The sequence below is a fragment of the Amblyomma americanum genome, chromosome 1 (assembly GCF_052857255.1).
Source record: "Amblyomma americanum isolate KBUSLIRL-KWMA chromosome 1, ASM5285725v1, whole genome shotgun sequence".
Lineage (NCBI taxonomy): Eukaryota > Metazoa > Arthropoda > Arachnida > Ixodida > Ixodidae > Amblyomma > Amblyomma americanum.
In genome coordinates, this window is record NC_135497.1 from 221,294,715 (window position 1) to 221,311,327 (window position 16,613).

A 16,613-nucleotide genomic window follows, 5' to 3' on the forward strand; every position below is an offset into this window, starting at 1 on the left:
TGCACCACTGCCCCAGCAGGTGGCTGTTTCAAACACAGCCACTAGTGGGGCTTGTGAGACCCGATTGCTCTTCATTCCTTTAGTGCCATATGCCACAGTGAGCAGATTGCTCACAATCCGGTGGCCAGGTTAACGTGACCTAAGTGGCCCATCTAGGTTGCTTCTCTGGAGAATTTTCACTCGCGCCGACGGCGACGCCGGGTTTTCCACTGAATGGGACCCTTACCGCTATCGTGGTACAAGTGCAAGACCCTACTTAAATGCAACAAAGTCTGCCCTTCCTCTGCATTACTTGAGGTTCTCCAGGCCTCCAGGCCACTCAAGAATCCTTACTAACAGTATGACCATGCACATAAATTCTGAGACAGCCTACATTATTCACACCTGAGACTAGGGATCATGTACGCAGGTCTGCTAGTGCCATTGCATTATTACAACTGAACTCATAGTCCTTATGTGTTGATCAAGCAAGGTTGCTGCAGTCATCGCTCCCTCCAGCCTACTAAGGTGTAAACTACAAAACAATTTCTGTGCCATTACTTGTTTCTTAGTAGAGCATACCCGCCTGCAGTGCAACGGCCGTGGTACCCCACTAGTGCGCGACATCCGCGCAAGCGTCTTGTGCTTAGCGCAGCAAGGATGCGTTGTGCGCTTACAGTGGGTGCCCGGCCACTGCGACATCACCGGCAACGAGGAGGCCGACGAACTCGCGACCACCGCACACCAGCTACCGCCACGAGATCTCCCCCTTGCGCTGGAGGACGTGCGAGCGGTCATTCACGAACATCTCCGACGGCAGCACCCCGACCCACGCATCGCCGGAGGTGAGCGCATCGCCAGCATCAACGGCTGCCGCGCTCTATTGCGGTCGCAACGCGCAACGATCCTCCGTGCGTGCATTGGCTGCGTGTGGCCCGGGGACCAACGGGTGCGTCACGGACTCGCGACGAGTGAAGTGTGTGATGGATGCGGTGCAGTGGAGACACTGGAGCACCTGCTCCCTCGTTGTACCGCGTTCGCTGATGCTCGTCGCGATATGCTCGCAGCCTACAGAGAGCTGGGCTTACTCCCAGACTCGCTCAAGACACTACTGTGGCCGCAGGGCAGTGCGCGCACCCGTGAGCGAACAATGGTGAGCCTCTGTGCATTTCTCGAACAGACGGGCTTGATGTCCCGTCTGTTCTACGCCAGGTAGTGATGCGCTGTGACGGAACGCTCCCCGTGCACTACCTCGGACGCTTAACAGCTGGGTGCTCCACCCCAGCTGTTGTGTGCAAAGTGTTGTGCGCGTGTGTTTTTTATTTTATCATTTTCTGTACACGCGCACGACCTGGACAACTTTATTTTGACTCTTTGTAAATAGTGTATATATGACCTCTCCCTATGTCCTTTCTTGCTGTCCGCTTACTTCTTTCATTTCCCTTCTTCATACTGCCTTCTATCCTTTATTTCCGCTGCCCCAGCTCAGGTGCCGCCGATACAGTGATGGCAGATGGCGGGGGTGAGCAAAAATCTTTTAACTTCCTTTTTATTATATTTTTGATTAAACACTTACTACCAGTAGAGCATAAAGCACGAATTGTGCTAAACAGTGGACTACCCCAATAAATGAAGAGAGTGCTAGAAAAAAAAAAAAATGAAAGAGCATTACTTGTAGAGCATGTTGAACAGCATGGCTTCATCAGCTTCAGGAAACAGCAGCTTGAGGTAGCGCAGTTTCATCTTTGGTGAGCTTGGTGCTGGACTCTGGTGCCGGATGATGTAGTTATTTGGGCCACACACCAGCATCCGGATCACCTCATGCTCTTGGTTGTTGTGCCTGCACAGTGCCACAAACGCTTTCAGAGAAGCAAGTCATGGCATCCCCCACCACAATCCACTTTAAAAAAAAATGTCACAGACATCCTCGTTAGTCTACACTACAGACTCATTTTTACTTTTTTCTGTTACTAACCCTACTTCAAATAAAAACAGACAGACATATGCTGAGTAGCAAAGTTAAAAGCACATACACTTTGGCATTTACAGGCAGACTCTGTATCTGGAACAACAAACACATGCAAATCGAAAACAGGATCTGGAAGTCCGCACCAAAATACGCACCTGATGGGCTTAGCTGGGCAGCAGTCTCCTATAGGCACTGCTGGAATATGATGCTCAAGCACGCACTTGTACAGGTAACATGCAACATGCAAGCATGCTGCCATTGTGAACAAGGGAACTATACGGGCCCCGAAACAGATTGTTTTCCTTTTTTCTAATTTGGCGAGTGCCCGTTTATTAGCTTATCAAGTATAACATTGTGGCTATGCAATGCTGCCCATAAAAGGGCTTTATGTAGCATTAATTTTTCTTCTAATGTGAGCAAATGAGTTTGTGGTCAAGCAGCAATAAAAGAGGAAAAACATCCTACTTGTAAAGAAGACCTCTTATTGTCTCCTGGTCTATCGTTGGGAAGAAGCCATGAAGTTTTGAAACAGAAGCCTCATCAACCTGCAAGTGAAAAATAAAATCCCAAAGGTTATTACCATTCTACTTGGTAGCCTTGTGCCTGCTAACGCCACTGAAGCTCAAGCTGTATATATATCAAACTCATCTATACCACTAATTCTTTTACCCACAAACTTCCCTTCACTCAAGCTTGCTCAAGACTCACCAAAGTGAAGAATTGGCAATGGCACTATGCTTCCACCTGAAATAACGCTGGTTCCATTCGCAGTTATTGCTAAAATTGCAATGGCCATGAGACATAACAATTCTGCTGAAAATTCAGTCCCCTTAAAAATATCTAAAATGCACTGTAAAATCAACTTACTTTAGGCAGCAGTTATGCTCAAACACATGACCACAGTGAGAAATATTTATGAATTATGCTGTGTTAGTCATAGTTCTAGTCACACTGAACATCTTCAGAATAGAGTGCTTGAGCTGCTTGTGAGCAGCATTACAGGACATGCATGAACAAAGTAGAGTAAGAACCTTGAGCAGCTTTGGAGGTAAGTGCTCATGGGCATTGGGGTGTGTCTGGGCACGAGGGTGCCCCTCAGCCAGCAAGGCGCTCACCACAACATTTTCCCTATTGTGGTATCTAGTGAGGAAAGCAAAACACAAGTGAAGCAAGGCACCAAGTATAATGAAAAGATACGAGTTTCAGGAAATTGGGAGCAATCACCAGAACACATTAATGTTTAAAGAGACACTAAAGGGGAATATAAAGTCTAGGTAGCTTGAGTGACTAGTGTGCCGAGATTGCAAATATGTCGTTTTCACTGAGAACAGTGCTTCGATAAACCAGAAAATTATGCAAGACTGTAAAGACTGTAAGGCACGCAGTGATGCCGCTCGTGAACGCTAGTTAACTATACCCCATCAAGTGAGTTATTCACTGGCCATGACTAGATCACTTTCATGAGCAACACCAGTTTGACAATGGGAAACCGTGGCTAGTGCTGTCCAGACATGAAAATCTGAAAATCCAAAGTATGGCTCACTTTGCATGTTGCCCAGCTGGCTTGTGTGACGCTGTCATGTGCAGAAACTTTAGAAGTGCAAACCTAGCACTGTGCTAATTCGCACTCTTTTCAAACAGTAAGGCCACTATGTCTTCAGAGGATGGCTTCACTACTCCACAACATTAAAGGGGATGAATGTTATTCTGACGCCATGTGATGATAAATATTGCAAAAAGGAGCTGTCTAATTAGTAGGTAAAGGGCTTTTGTTTCAATCACTTTCACTGACTTGTTGAGAGCTTAAGTCATCACAAAAATGACATAATACCACACGCATTACATGAGAAGTAAAAGGAGAAAGAAACTGCAGACCTTATTTGCAATTTTTTCAGCAGCACAGTCACCTTTTCATGCAGAGAGAAAACTGGTACCATTCCTGTGGAATCATCTACTAGTATAGCGCAATTTTTCGCCATCCCTCATATTTCCCTCTAGTGCCTCTTTAACGTGCAATGAACAAAACCTAACCCAACCTTATCTTTAAACAAACTATTCAAAGAAGTGGGAGAGAGACCAAGATGATAAAGAAAGACTGGGGCTTTCATGTACTGTGTTCCTTGATTCCCTACCCTCCTAGTTCTCTATTCCTTGAGCTCCATCCACAGAGCTCAAGGACCATAGTTTGCTAATCTTGATACTTTTTCTCAAGATTTTGCACTCATGCAATGACAACAGACCACCTCCTCAGCACTCTTTTTCACAGTCAGAAAGAATTAGATGGTTTTGGCCTTAGGGAATGGTTCTTCAGGATGTTGGTGCAGGAATGTAAAATTGAAGTAAAGCTCACCTGCACATGTGGCATGCAGGACGTGACAAACCCTTTTAGCCCTAGGAGTCCGACAGCTACTACTCACACACCCACACACAGCTTACACCATGAAGCCTAACCATGCATTTCCTTTGTTGGAACAACCAGGTAAAGAATGTTCAGCCCACTATCCATCAAACGAATCACTGCTGCCAATAAATGAATGTCAGCACTTACTTACAAGCAAATAACAAAGAATACCTGCATTATGGTTTAATTTCATTACTGGGTAGCGGTTCTTCACGATCGCACAATGTCTAATGTTTCTTGTGGCTTCTAGTTCAAGGTGTCACATGCTCTAGATTACTTTGAACTTTGATTCACTGACACAGCACTGTACCTTGTAAATAACAACTTACTGCTTTAGCAGAGTGAAGATGTGGCCTTCTTCTACAGTTGGAAATTGAAGGCAAAGTTTCATCAGAAGCTGCTCATCAACTGGAACTGCTGTGTCTGACTGCAAAAGGAATTTACAACACATATGGTGCATTATATATTACAAAATGTTTATACACAACTGCTAGAAAATAAGGTGTTTGCGTACAAACACTTACATCAGTGCTGCAAGAACAAGGAATGAGTGTATAAATGCTTCCATTTTGTAGTAAAATTCAGTTGCAAGTCTAGTGTGTGTCCTGTCATTTCTCTCCTATCTATGTATTTTTGTGCTAGTTACTATGTCTGGATTCAGTAACCAACTAGCCCAATTAAGAGCCTTAGCACTTACACCGCACTGTAAGCAAGTACTATACAGTGGTCATTCTTACAGGATGCTGCAATCCTGAACGCTGAGTTATTAATGCAAAAAAAAAAAATGGTATGAACTGCCACACTCAGAAGTGCTCTCTAAACACACTTATGCAACATTGAAGTCTGTATAGCTCTTCTGCTGCTTACAAACCCCACATGCTGCACAGCAGAATGAGAACACACTGAAATTAACAAGCAAAAATGGTGGTATCTATGACCTTCTGCTTTAAGATTGTCTATACAACTGGTATAATACTATATATGACGAAGAGCTCATCAAAAAAAAGTTCATTTCAGTGCATGCTAAACAATAGTGGCCCTACCTACATACTGAACATCCCTGTGAAATGCATAGCTCTGGAATGTAAAATGTGTACTGAAAACCATGCTTTTCAATAATTAAGAGCACCAAATGTCATAAGCACCAGCACCAACACACTGGAACTGCTGTTAACTGCATAAAAAATAGCACCAAGTGCCAGTGGTCAAAACTTAATTGGCCAACAGCCATGGACTTGCACTTTTATACTATCCTCACATCTCAAGCTATGCTGCCTTTGTTGCACAGTGACATTGTCTGATTAAATTAGGGGTGCTTTCAGCATGCTATAATAACATTAAGTACTAGAGTTCCACAATTACATGAACAACTTTTTTTAACATTTGTCTCTCAGGCTCAAGTTTCGCTAATTTTCAGACTTTGTGCTAACAGTGCAAATGACTGGTCTTAACTGTCCAGGAAGCATTCCTTGGCATTACTTTCCAGAGGCAAACCACAAGAGAACCAGTTCCTTGTTAGCTTTGATGGCCTAAGGCAGAAATCAATCAGAAAAGAGCCTTCTCTTAACATTTGGCTCCTACCAATTTAGCCGAGTAGCCATTTCAACATAGCTGGACCCATGGAGAACAATGATCATGTTGACACAGCCTTCAAACTAGCCTGAGCTGACAGTTATCATGTTGGAAACTTAAAAAATGGTCCCAGAGAGTGCCTCTAACATATGCTTCGAACTTACACTCAATTCTCATTAAAGGGACAGCAAAGGCTCCACACATGTATCACGATTCTATTTACGCTTCCTTTCTGTGGTGTCCAGCAATTTGAAGGGCATCATGCTTTGACAGACATCAGTAAAGCAGCGCTAATGAAGGTGCTCGAAGGCGAAACAAAGAAGGGACAGGAAAGAGGGAGCATCTTCGGGCACCTTCATTTGAGCTGCTTTACTTATGTCAGAATGGACCAACTAGCCCTGCAAAAAGTTTTACTTGAATACTTTGACAGCTTTATAGGCTTTGCATTAAAGCAACTTAGAAGTTAAACATGCAAGAGTTAGTAAGAAGCTGCCCTCAAGGTAGTTTTTTTTTTTTTTAATTTGAGAGCCAATACAAGCCAGCAAGCCATGAAAGCAATTTGAACCGCTAACCCATAGGCAAAAATCAAGACAAAAATTTTGGCAAGTTTGACTCACTGTTTCAGAAAATAATTCCAGAGTTAAAGAGATAGAAATCAATTGCTTCATTTCAAGTACTGAAGAAACACAATATTCTTAACTGACCAAACTTTGATCCTGTAAGAAAGGGAGCACCCAATTGCAAGTGCATGTCGCATCCAGTTCTAAGAAAGAAGTTGAAATTTATGAAGTTACGACAACTGCCTCACATTTTAAGACTACTTTCTTTTTACACTAAGCCACAAAAAACTGCTAGCTGATGCAGCTGTTCATGCCCAAGTGCCAGCATTAGGAAGCAAAATCTCCATTAAAAAAAACTGCTGGAACAAATTAGGTTTCCAAATGGTTTCAACTGGAATTGTTCCAACTGGATAGTCCAAATGGTCTCTCAGCTCGACAAAGCATTAGTCGAATTGATTGGGCACATTCCAAACGAACACCCAGTTGGATCAGCCTGTCAACTTGAGAGCCCAGTTGGTCTCTCAGTTAAATACTGGTTCCAACTAGACGCCAGTTTGCACCATTGTGTCCGGAGGGTCTTCCTTATAGCATTCATTTGGTCTGTCCAACTGCACCCATTGTATCCAGTGAACTATGAGTTGACAAATTTTGAACACAGACGACTGGCTTCCATCACAGAGATACAGCCCTTATTTTATATGTATTGGTGGTCAGTGTAAGCGATGCTTACTGCTCTATGTAGCTGAAAAAAAGTCTCAGTAAGATGCCAACACTCTTTGTATGCAGTATGCTTGTTCAACCTAACACATTAGTATGTACAACAAGCATGGCGGAAGTAATATGGTTCTTAACCATGTTAGCACTTTGCCTCCGTTGAACTGTGGCCACTATGGCTCAGATCCGATCCTGCGACCTTGGGCTCAGCAGCAAAAATGCCATTGCCTTTAAAGGAGTATAGCACCAAATTTCGGTTGCATGTTTTATTTTTGGTATTTGTAATGATGCATAAGACATTACTATATATGAATCACCATGTGGCATTCGCCTGTGACAGCTAAATAATTTATAAATTTCTTCCCTCACCTGTCTTGGTTTCAGTTTGAACAGCTAAACCATGGCTCTGATATCAAAGGTCAGTTAGGTCACACGAGTCATGAAGAAAATTGCAACGTAATCCCTGCTTCTTCACTCGTAATTCTGACTTTTGAGGCAGGCTGGCTTTAGAGTTGTAGTGAATTAAAATGATGACACAGCAATTATATTGCAGTTTTTTTCATGCCTTATATGACCTATACTAACCATTGACATCATAGCCACCCTTCAGCTGTTAAAACCGAAACTGAAACAAGTGAGAGAAGAAATTTTATTATAAATTATTTAGTGGTCGTGGCAAATACCACGTGGTGACTATGCATACTAATGTCTTACACATTATAACAAAAAAGAAACCACGCATTCAAATATTTGGTGTCTATACTCCTTAAAGGGACCCTGACGACAAATAGAACTTGGCTTTTATCAATAGGGTACCATGTCCTAATCAAAATCAGAGACCATTCTCACTGAAAACGGAGCTTTTATCGCCTAGAAAAAAGATAGAAAACCGAAATACAGGTGTCGCCATCAGCAGCCGATTGCACAAGTAAAATACTTGTGTTGACATCAATTTTTGGGTATGGATCCCAGAGGCCACACTTCACTGCCATTCAGTTCAAAATGGTGGCAACCCATCTTTTTCGGCAAGGACATCACAAGTTTGGGTCAACTAGTGGGAATATTTTTAAATGCAATTTTCTTGGCGATAAATGCATCTTTTGCTGCCGGACAAATGTCAACATCATCAAAAAGAGCAATAGAATGAATTTTTACCAAGAACACTAACTATATCGAATTGTCCTCAGCGTCCCTTTAACACCATGGCAGGTCATAGGCAAGTTTGAGCAAAAGCGTGATTTGTGAATGTGCATTGGGCACATCAGTGTTGTATAACGATGTATAGTGCTTCTGTAACTTGTGTGCTTGCTTGAGCATGACTTCCATGGAAGCCTGTAACTCTAAAGATTACAACTCATTCATAAAACCTGTTTTCCTCTTGCATGACCTTAATGTTACAAAAGATGAAAGTAAAGTTGTACAAATGTTTTCCATATGGTGTATATTGCACAATTTGGGTGGTACATTTCATGAATATCTCCTGGATGCAATGTGGCTGTCTCGGGCCTATTCAGTCTAGTTGGTTGACTCTAACTGGAGGACTAAAGCCGAACTGAAAAAATTCAATCGGTACCAAATGAAAATTAACATTTTTTTTAACAGAATGTAAGAAAAACAGCAAAAACAAACAAGATATGGTAGCAGGCTTAAATGTGAATGTCATTTCATTGTGAAACAATACATAGCCACATAACTACATAACTGAAGCCCTACTCTCTGTGTAACTTCTATGCAGTCTATTTTCAGAATAATAATTTGTTACATAGCTGAAAGTTGAAACATAAGATTCCCGATGAATATTCTTTTTGTGGCAATTAACTCTGCATAAAAGCTGCATTTCAGCCTATCTAAACATCAATTAGTATTGGGAACTCAGGTTTTGCAGCATATTTTTGCACAGTTGAGTGATGGGAGGTCCTCTCAATTACTAAATGTAGCAAGAAACACATCAATTATGCTGATTAAACAAAAAAATAATTCCCAACATGCAAGAGGTACAGTGTACTATCAGCAAGAAATGAAACGCGAACAAGACAATTGAGCCCCGACAAGCAAAATAAGAACCTCTTAGCCAGGGGAAGCTCCATACTAGCTCAGATTATTTTAACTTCAAAGGCGGGAAGACTCCTCTTCAGAAGTGTTAATCAACCTCACTTGTATTTTCATAGCTAAAGTGTTGGTGTTTTTTTAATGCTACCTCGATTTTTTTGTTTGCGTTTCATTCGTTGCTGATAGTACACATGACCTTACTTTTCACTTCACAAGAGATTTGCATAAGTCAGTGTCATCTAATCTCCCTACCATTAGAATGATGCTTGAAGATAATCACACAACCATCCACTGCAGGTCTCCCTCTAGCATTAATAGTGTGTTAGTACTGCCAAATAGCCTTTAACCACAACCACCATTGTTTTCCATATTAATTACAACAGTGCACACTACAATGCATGAACAGCGAGTTCTGTCTAATGACACTTATGAATTTTATTTCCACCCCCTTGTTTTTACCAAACTATGCACATTTCCCTCCAGCCAGACAGCTGGCACTTGTCGCCCCAAACAAATGAAGTTAGCACATATCTTCCCAATTTTACCCTGCTATTTTATGTTACTTAACTCGTCACACGAGTAGCTGATCAAAGTCTGGCTTAAAGGGAGACGTGTTCAGTGTCTAAACCTTTCGTCACATGAAATAGGATGACATGGTAATCGAACTCTTCAAATATTAGAGTCACACCTATGGGGTCCACTGTATAAGACGTGGACCACTAACCCAGAAGCTTCCAATCTAATGTTGCAAAAGTTGTTCACTTGGATGGTGGGGCCCTTAAAGTAACAAATGAGCCATAGCTGCATTGCTCAAAAACAAACTCAGGTTTCTAGTCTATTTCTGTGCGCAAGATAAGCTCTCATTAGATATGTGCACACTCAACTCTTGCACCTTCTGGTGAAATGACACTGAGTTACTCTGTCAATCTATAATTTTTAATGACTAGAAGTCCAGTCACATTATTTTAGGTACATTCCCCAGGAGAAGTGGAATTAAAATGACAAAATAATTGTAGTTAACATCCTCCGAAGCATAGCCACACAGCTACAATGGAAAGCAATGCAGCTTTCTGAAATACTCACAGCTAAAGAAAAATTCATCATGGTTCAGAGCTGAAACCGGGGCCCACTGACAAACTTGGACAGTTACTCTGCCAGCTAAGCTAGCCAGGATGGCTAGCAGACAGCCAGATGAAGCACAATGAATCAACAATTAAGCTAGAATAAAGCAGTATGGCTGTGCTCAGGTGGATGTAAACTGTAAAAACTCAAAGTCTAAGGTAGTGAGCATGATAAGAAAATAAAATCAGGAAATCACTAGTGCTAGTAGGTTCAATTCCTTCACATCATAAATTAACTCACAAATTATCCTGCACTTATCCGAATCTAAAATGCTTTTAGAGGCACATATGCAAGGAGAGTGATTTTGCAAATTAACTTTTCCCTAGTGATGGGTTATGTACATATCACAGCTTTTTCCTCTAGGCAAAAGGGAGATAAAGAAGACCTATTGCTCTCAAAAAGACCTATAACATACAAGCATGTGCTAGGGTGTGTTCTCAGGGTTGATAGTGGCGCTATTAAGCTTTGTGCTTAGCATTCATAGGAGGAGAGTGTAACTTTTCTGTGATCACTCCACACTCTTGCTCTGACCCTCCTCATTGCATTCAGGAGCTCAGTAGGGGGAAGCCACTTTTTATGACATCATCTATGAGTGACAACAGCACTGCACAAAGAGGAAGCTGGGAGCTTTAAAGGTGGCGTCAGGCACTGTGAATATCTGCGTCATACACACCCCTGCCTGGCCCGGCGCCTCTGCCAACAACTTCAGATACGGCCCCAAGTTTCCGAGCAGGCACGCCATTTTTGCTCGTCCCACAAAAAGAACATATGTTGCAGGACGGAGGTTGCGGCTTTTGCAGCCTTTTTCCAATTCGGGCTCCCAGCTGCCTTGTTCAGAATGCAAGTGCTATTCGCTCCAGAGAAGTCAAGGCTGTAAAGTGCACTGCTACAACATAAACAGCAACAATGCGTGTTTGTCTGCTTGCTTTGTATTATTTCCTAGTTTGCATTCACAATGACCTTGCACAGGTTTCTGCGCTGGACTGCTCATATGAAGCGTCACCCACAATAAATTCACACAAGAAACTACTTCATTAGGTGCTATCCCAAAGGGGGCGCACCGGGGATATAATTAGAAAGACACAAAGCGAAACAGTGGCTTGCTCTAGGGAAAGAAAAAAGGTAAAAGGCTGAGTGGAAGTCTGGCTCTACTAAAGGGTCCAAGGAGTGAGGAGACAGAGAAAAACTTTATGCTAGCTCATGTCAACTGGGTTGCCACAGACTTGCAAAGTGCAAGCACTGGCATAGCAATGCGCATCTCCCTGAGTTTGTCAGTGGTCATCCTGGCCAACTTATAAATTCTGAATACTCATAAACTGTACAGTGTCATCCACTCCTAGCTTGAACACATGAGTGGTGTGGCTGCACTTTTTGGATGGCCAGTGCGTCCGATACGGCTACGCATCGAAGCAAAGTGGCGCAGGAGCAGAGGGACCTAGAGCAGGTGCTTCTCGTCGTCTGCCACTTCGCTTTGATACATCCATGCAATGGACACACTGTTCAGAGCGCAGCCATGCCACTCGCGTTTTCAAGCTAGAAGTGGATGACCCTGTACATAGTGTTGCACAAATGATGGCTCACATCTTATTGTAATATTTAGGTGCCCAACACCAAACTACCCACTATGGCAGCATTGGTCTACCACCACCAAGGAGAACTGACCGGCGGCCGCCTATGATCAACTCCCCCTTTTTATTTTGCCAACAGTGTGACTTGTGAAACCAAATAGTAAAGCTGCAAGGTTATGCACTTGTTTTTAGAGATGCATGTATCCTAGTCATAGACAGATATACGACAGCTGCAATGACAGCAAGAATGACGGATGGGCTAAGTATTGTGGAAACACTGATGCTCCCTTTCTATGACAGTATAGCACATTAAAATCTAATGTGAAAGCCTACTCTGACACATGCCTGCCCACTACAGGTCATACAGAGTGCAACAGTACATCTATGTTCTGGACGTAGCGTGGTTAACTGTATTTCAAATAAGGTGACAGGCAATAATTAAATACTTCTGCAGATCACACGAAAAAAAGAAAAGGAAAGAACGCACACTGAAAGACATAATAATGTTAACAGACACTTGAAGAGGCTGCACAACACTGTTTGCATAACAGACCACACGCTGGGCTGTGCAATGGCAAATAAAAAAGCACAAGTTACAACAAAAGACAACAACACATGCTTAATGATGAAACAGGCATAAAAGAAGCTACTGAGAGCAAACAAAGAGCTGCAGTGAAGCATGTCACCTTGAAACGATATGGTGTTCGGGGACTTCCAAAGTAAGGTGAATAGGTGCCCTACAAGTAAAGTTGAAAGGGGGGGAAGAAAAAGAAACACGGGAGCAAGTAAATGCTCTTTACATTGCTCACGGCCATTGAAAGCAAGCTTGTGCATTCAAAACTTTTTCAAAGATGACCAAAAAATGCTCGCCTGGAATGTGCTAGCAACAACTTTTTATTCCAGGCGTCGGTTTCTGGTGCTATGCACCATTTTTAAAACATGTCAAAAGAAATTATGAACTGAAATTTGTGGTATGCATCGAACACGTACACTTAATGTGAAAAACTAGTCGTAAATTTCCAGATAGTAAATGCAGATAGCAAAGCACTTTTGGTGAAAAGCCATTCAATAAATAGAACATGCACACCCGGCCAATTGTTTAATATATCAAGTGAGCGTTGAACAAACAGCCGTACAGCCATGGAGAAAGGAAAACTCAGGAGAGGCCCTCACTATCTGAGCTGCACACCAGAAAGTGTGCCAGAATTCATGCGCTTTCGCAAGGACTACTGGGAGTCTTTGGCAGCCGGCGCAGGCAATAGTAACACTGGGTGCAGCAGCGTCATCTGCTGCACTGTCTACTAAGCATGTGCAAGCGAGCTAACACGGCGGCCAAGTAGAGGGGACGGAGGGGGGGGGGGGGGGGGGGCAGCTTCAAAAAATGTCATGTGACCCCCTCTCCTGAGTTCTTTCCTTCCTCCATGCGTACAGTGCTCTGCGCCAAAATTGAGCGGAAAAACAGGCTGAAAATGGAATGCAATTTGCACGCATGTGCATATTCTCGCCTGTTTTGCCACTTCACTTTGTCAAAGGCAGCTATGAAGCTGGTTGTTTGACACTCGGGTGATACTGTTAAAGAATTGGCTGAGTGTACAACATCAACAATAATAGGCCAGCACTCATCAGTTTATACGTTAATTTTTAGCAACAACACTAAGAAAAGCAAGCTGCAGGTGAAATGAGGGAGAAAACATCAGTTAAGCAAGTGAACTTATGCACAGCAACACAGAATGAGAAGTTAAACACATAAACAAGAAACTCGCAGATGGAACAATCCCACAAGGCCGAGCGAAAAAAAAAGAAACTGGTTGGCAGCTCAGTGAGGCAATGGGGGCAGTGAGTAACGTGCCACAAACCATACATTTTGCCAGTGGGTGAAGCAAAAGCAGGCAAGTGCTGCCAAAGCTGTGCCACAGTGCTCAAAAAGACTTTAACAGACACTCTTTTCCTGGACAATTTTGCAGCAAGCAGATATCGGGGGATCCAAGTACACACTGTTCTTGAATGTTTCTCCAAAGCCTTCAATAATTTCTATGCAGTGCAGACCATTTGATATGTCATGATTGCCATAATGACAAATGTCAAGGCCAGACAAATGGAATAGGCTATGCATTAATTGACATTTAGATTCAAATGGAACTGATGCATAGAAATCATGCTTTTATACACAGTATTTTTAAGAAGGAAGAAGACTGAAATCATTTTCCAACACCAACAACACTCCCTGTTATCATGCATAACACTGCAAAACTGCCCATCAAATTCGGACAAGTTCCCAAAACGTCATTACCCCAAATCTAAATGCTCACAAAATATTAGCTAGAGTAAAAGCTCTGCATACTGTGAAGTTTTTCTCTGTTACTCTGGAGCACCATAATTGTGTTTTTTAGTGAGCTGCTCATTCACCAGCTCATTCACCGGAAAGGCTCTGCTTTTAATGCCACTATACGTCTATAGTAAAGGCAAGGTGTAAGAATAAATTTAGGTGTTCTCCACCAGACGGTGCGTCCAGATCTTGTTCGCCACTCCTCATGATTCTTTTCAACACGGACAGATGGCACCACGCGATGTAGGTTTGTCAAGTCACCGAGCTGCGGCAGCTGTACTGCAGGTGTTGTGGGATCGTTGAGTGCCATGGCATATACATGTGCTTGTTTTAGTGCGGCAATGCACAGAAGGATTGAAACTGATGTCGACACCGAGCCATTTTACACTACTTCGTGTTCTACTTGCTGGAACTGCATGAATGGGCAGAACAGCAGCGAGGACGCGGCCCTGTGGTCCTTCGGAGCTCGTTATCGAAATATGTTCATTGCAAGGTTTTTTTCATTCATCCACGTGACTGGCGAGAGCGCAGTTAAATATACCACCTCTTAAAGATTAATGGTCAGCCTTAATATGCACGCTCACACCTTTGGGCCAAAGAGCCTATGTGTACATTCAAATATTGCTTGAGCAGTGTAATCAGCCGATACTGTGACGATATGAGGCTGTCGTGCAGATAAACATGGTTAACTTTGGCAACCTGGGTTTTTTGATGAGCATGGAAATCTCAAGGGCGTTTCCGCATTTTGCCTGCATCACAAATACTGCCTCTGAAGCTGGAAATCGGCCCTGCGCTCTTGTGCTCGCTAGCAGAACTCCTCCGCCCCTATACATACAAGCGCCATAAGCGAAAGGAAACCAAGAGTGCAACGCTTTAGTGATGGCAACATCTGCAATGTTTTAGTGGCTAGTGCAGTGCACATTTAGCTAACCAGCACGAAAACGATTTGCAAAAATGTCCTAGGAGTTCCTCCTGCTGAGCTCATCTTTTACGCTGACACCAACGATACTGAGCTGCTGAGGATCTCAAGGAAAGGCCGGCATGCATGCGAAAAGACAAAATACTTGAGGCTGTAAGCTGGACTTAGTGGATGTCAGTTCCGAAGAATTGCAGTGGACCTGCTAAAGTGACCTGCCACAAAATGCTCCACCAATCATTCGAAAGTAGTGCAAATTATTCACCTGCATTTTGTTATACATGGTGCCGCCGTATTTTCTGTCTTTCATACCACCATGTTTTGTCACGACAAAATGCACAGCGGATGCAAGACTGCTAAAGGCCATGAGACCACCGACCAAATTAATTGCTGCACTATCATACCATCTATCATGTAGTGTGCCTATGTAGGAGGTTCCTTGGAAAGTGAAGAGCGATACACATAGACTAGAGAGAATCCAGACCACCGTTTGCAGCGCGAATTGTTTTGTTTGCTGACATTACAACGTCCATACTTTATGAAACCGGGACACCTCAGTGGTCAGATCACTCGGCTGCTTGTGCCGGAGGACACGGGTTCAATCTCGGCTGCGACAACCAACCGCCTTTCGATGGAGTCAAAACACAAAAGGTGCCCATATGCTGTGCGATATCAGTGCACATAGAAGAATCTCAGATGGTCTGAATTAATCCGGAGCCCGCCACCGCAGCTTCCTTCATATAGCCCATGTGTCGCATTGAGACATTCAACTACACAATTCACATTTATTAATCCACTAAGGCCTGAATAACCATTTTGTGTGACAAACAAATTCAGTACAACAAACACCCTTGCTGAGAGATGCGATTTCGTGTATTCACAAGATTAGGCACAAAACACATTTAGTCACAGCTTGATGGGTAATTTTCGGGTAGCCGGGAGGCCAGACCGTGGCAGCAGTTCTGACAATTTACTGCATCTGTCCTCTTGGATTATAGATAAGTATTCTTCTCCGAAACCTGCATCCACTCAGTTCTGCTCTGATAGCTACACAACAGACATGATCTCTCGGCTGAAATACCCTGTCTCCTCTAGTGATTACCCTGCACCACAGTTCCAGGCTAGCATGCAACAGAGGAGCTTTAAAAAGCGGCATTCGATCCACGCAAGTCTCCTAGCCCAAACAGCAGTTGGGTACAAAGTACGTGATACCCATTATCACAGTGAGTCGGCTTTTGGACCTGTCTGGACTTCCCAAGTGTGCTGCAACAATAACCAACACATCACAGCCACCAGGTGCACAGGCCGTGACGACTGTCCACAGGTTCGGAATGTAGCATCACGGGAACTTTAGCAACGATCACCGTGGGAGGCACAAAACCGCAACACAAAAGCCTAGCTTTAGCAGAACATGATCGTGCACGGTGCCCACCACAA

The 16,613-nt window shown here is 43.2% G+C and overlaps 1 protein-coding gene across 1 annotated transcript in view; it reads right to left on the minus strand.

The window, feature by feature from the left end:
• Positions 1–16,613, minus strand: part of LOC144114656 (uncharacterized) — a 62,642-nt gene that overhangs the window by 30,657 nt on the left and 15,372 nt on the right. The window contains exons 7-11 of the mRNA XM_077648536.1: positions 12,621–12,671; positions 4,679–4,776; positions 2,980–3,088; positions 2,414–2,493; positions 1,652–1,819 (exon numbers count right to left, since the gene is read on the minus strand). Coding sequence (XP_077504662.1) covers positions 1,652–1,819; positions 2,414–2,493; positions 2,980–3,088; positions 4,679–4,776; positions 12,621–12,671 — 506 coding nt within the window. The remainder of the gene's footprint in view (positions 1–1,651; positions 1,820–2,413; positions 2,494–2,979; positions 3,089–4,678; positions 4,777–12,620; positions 12,672–16,613) is intronic.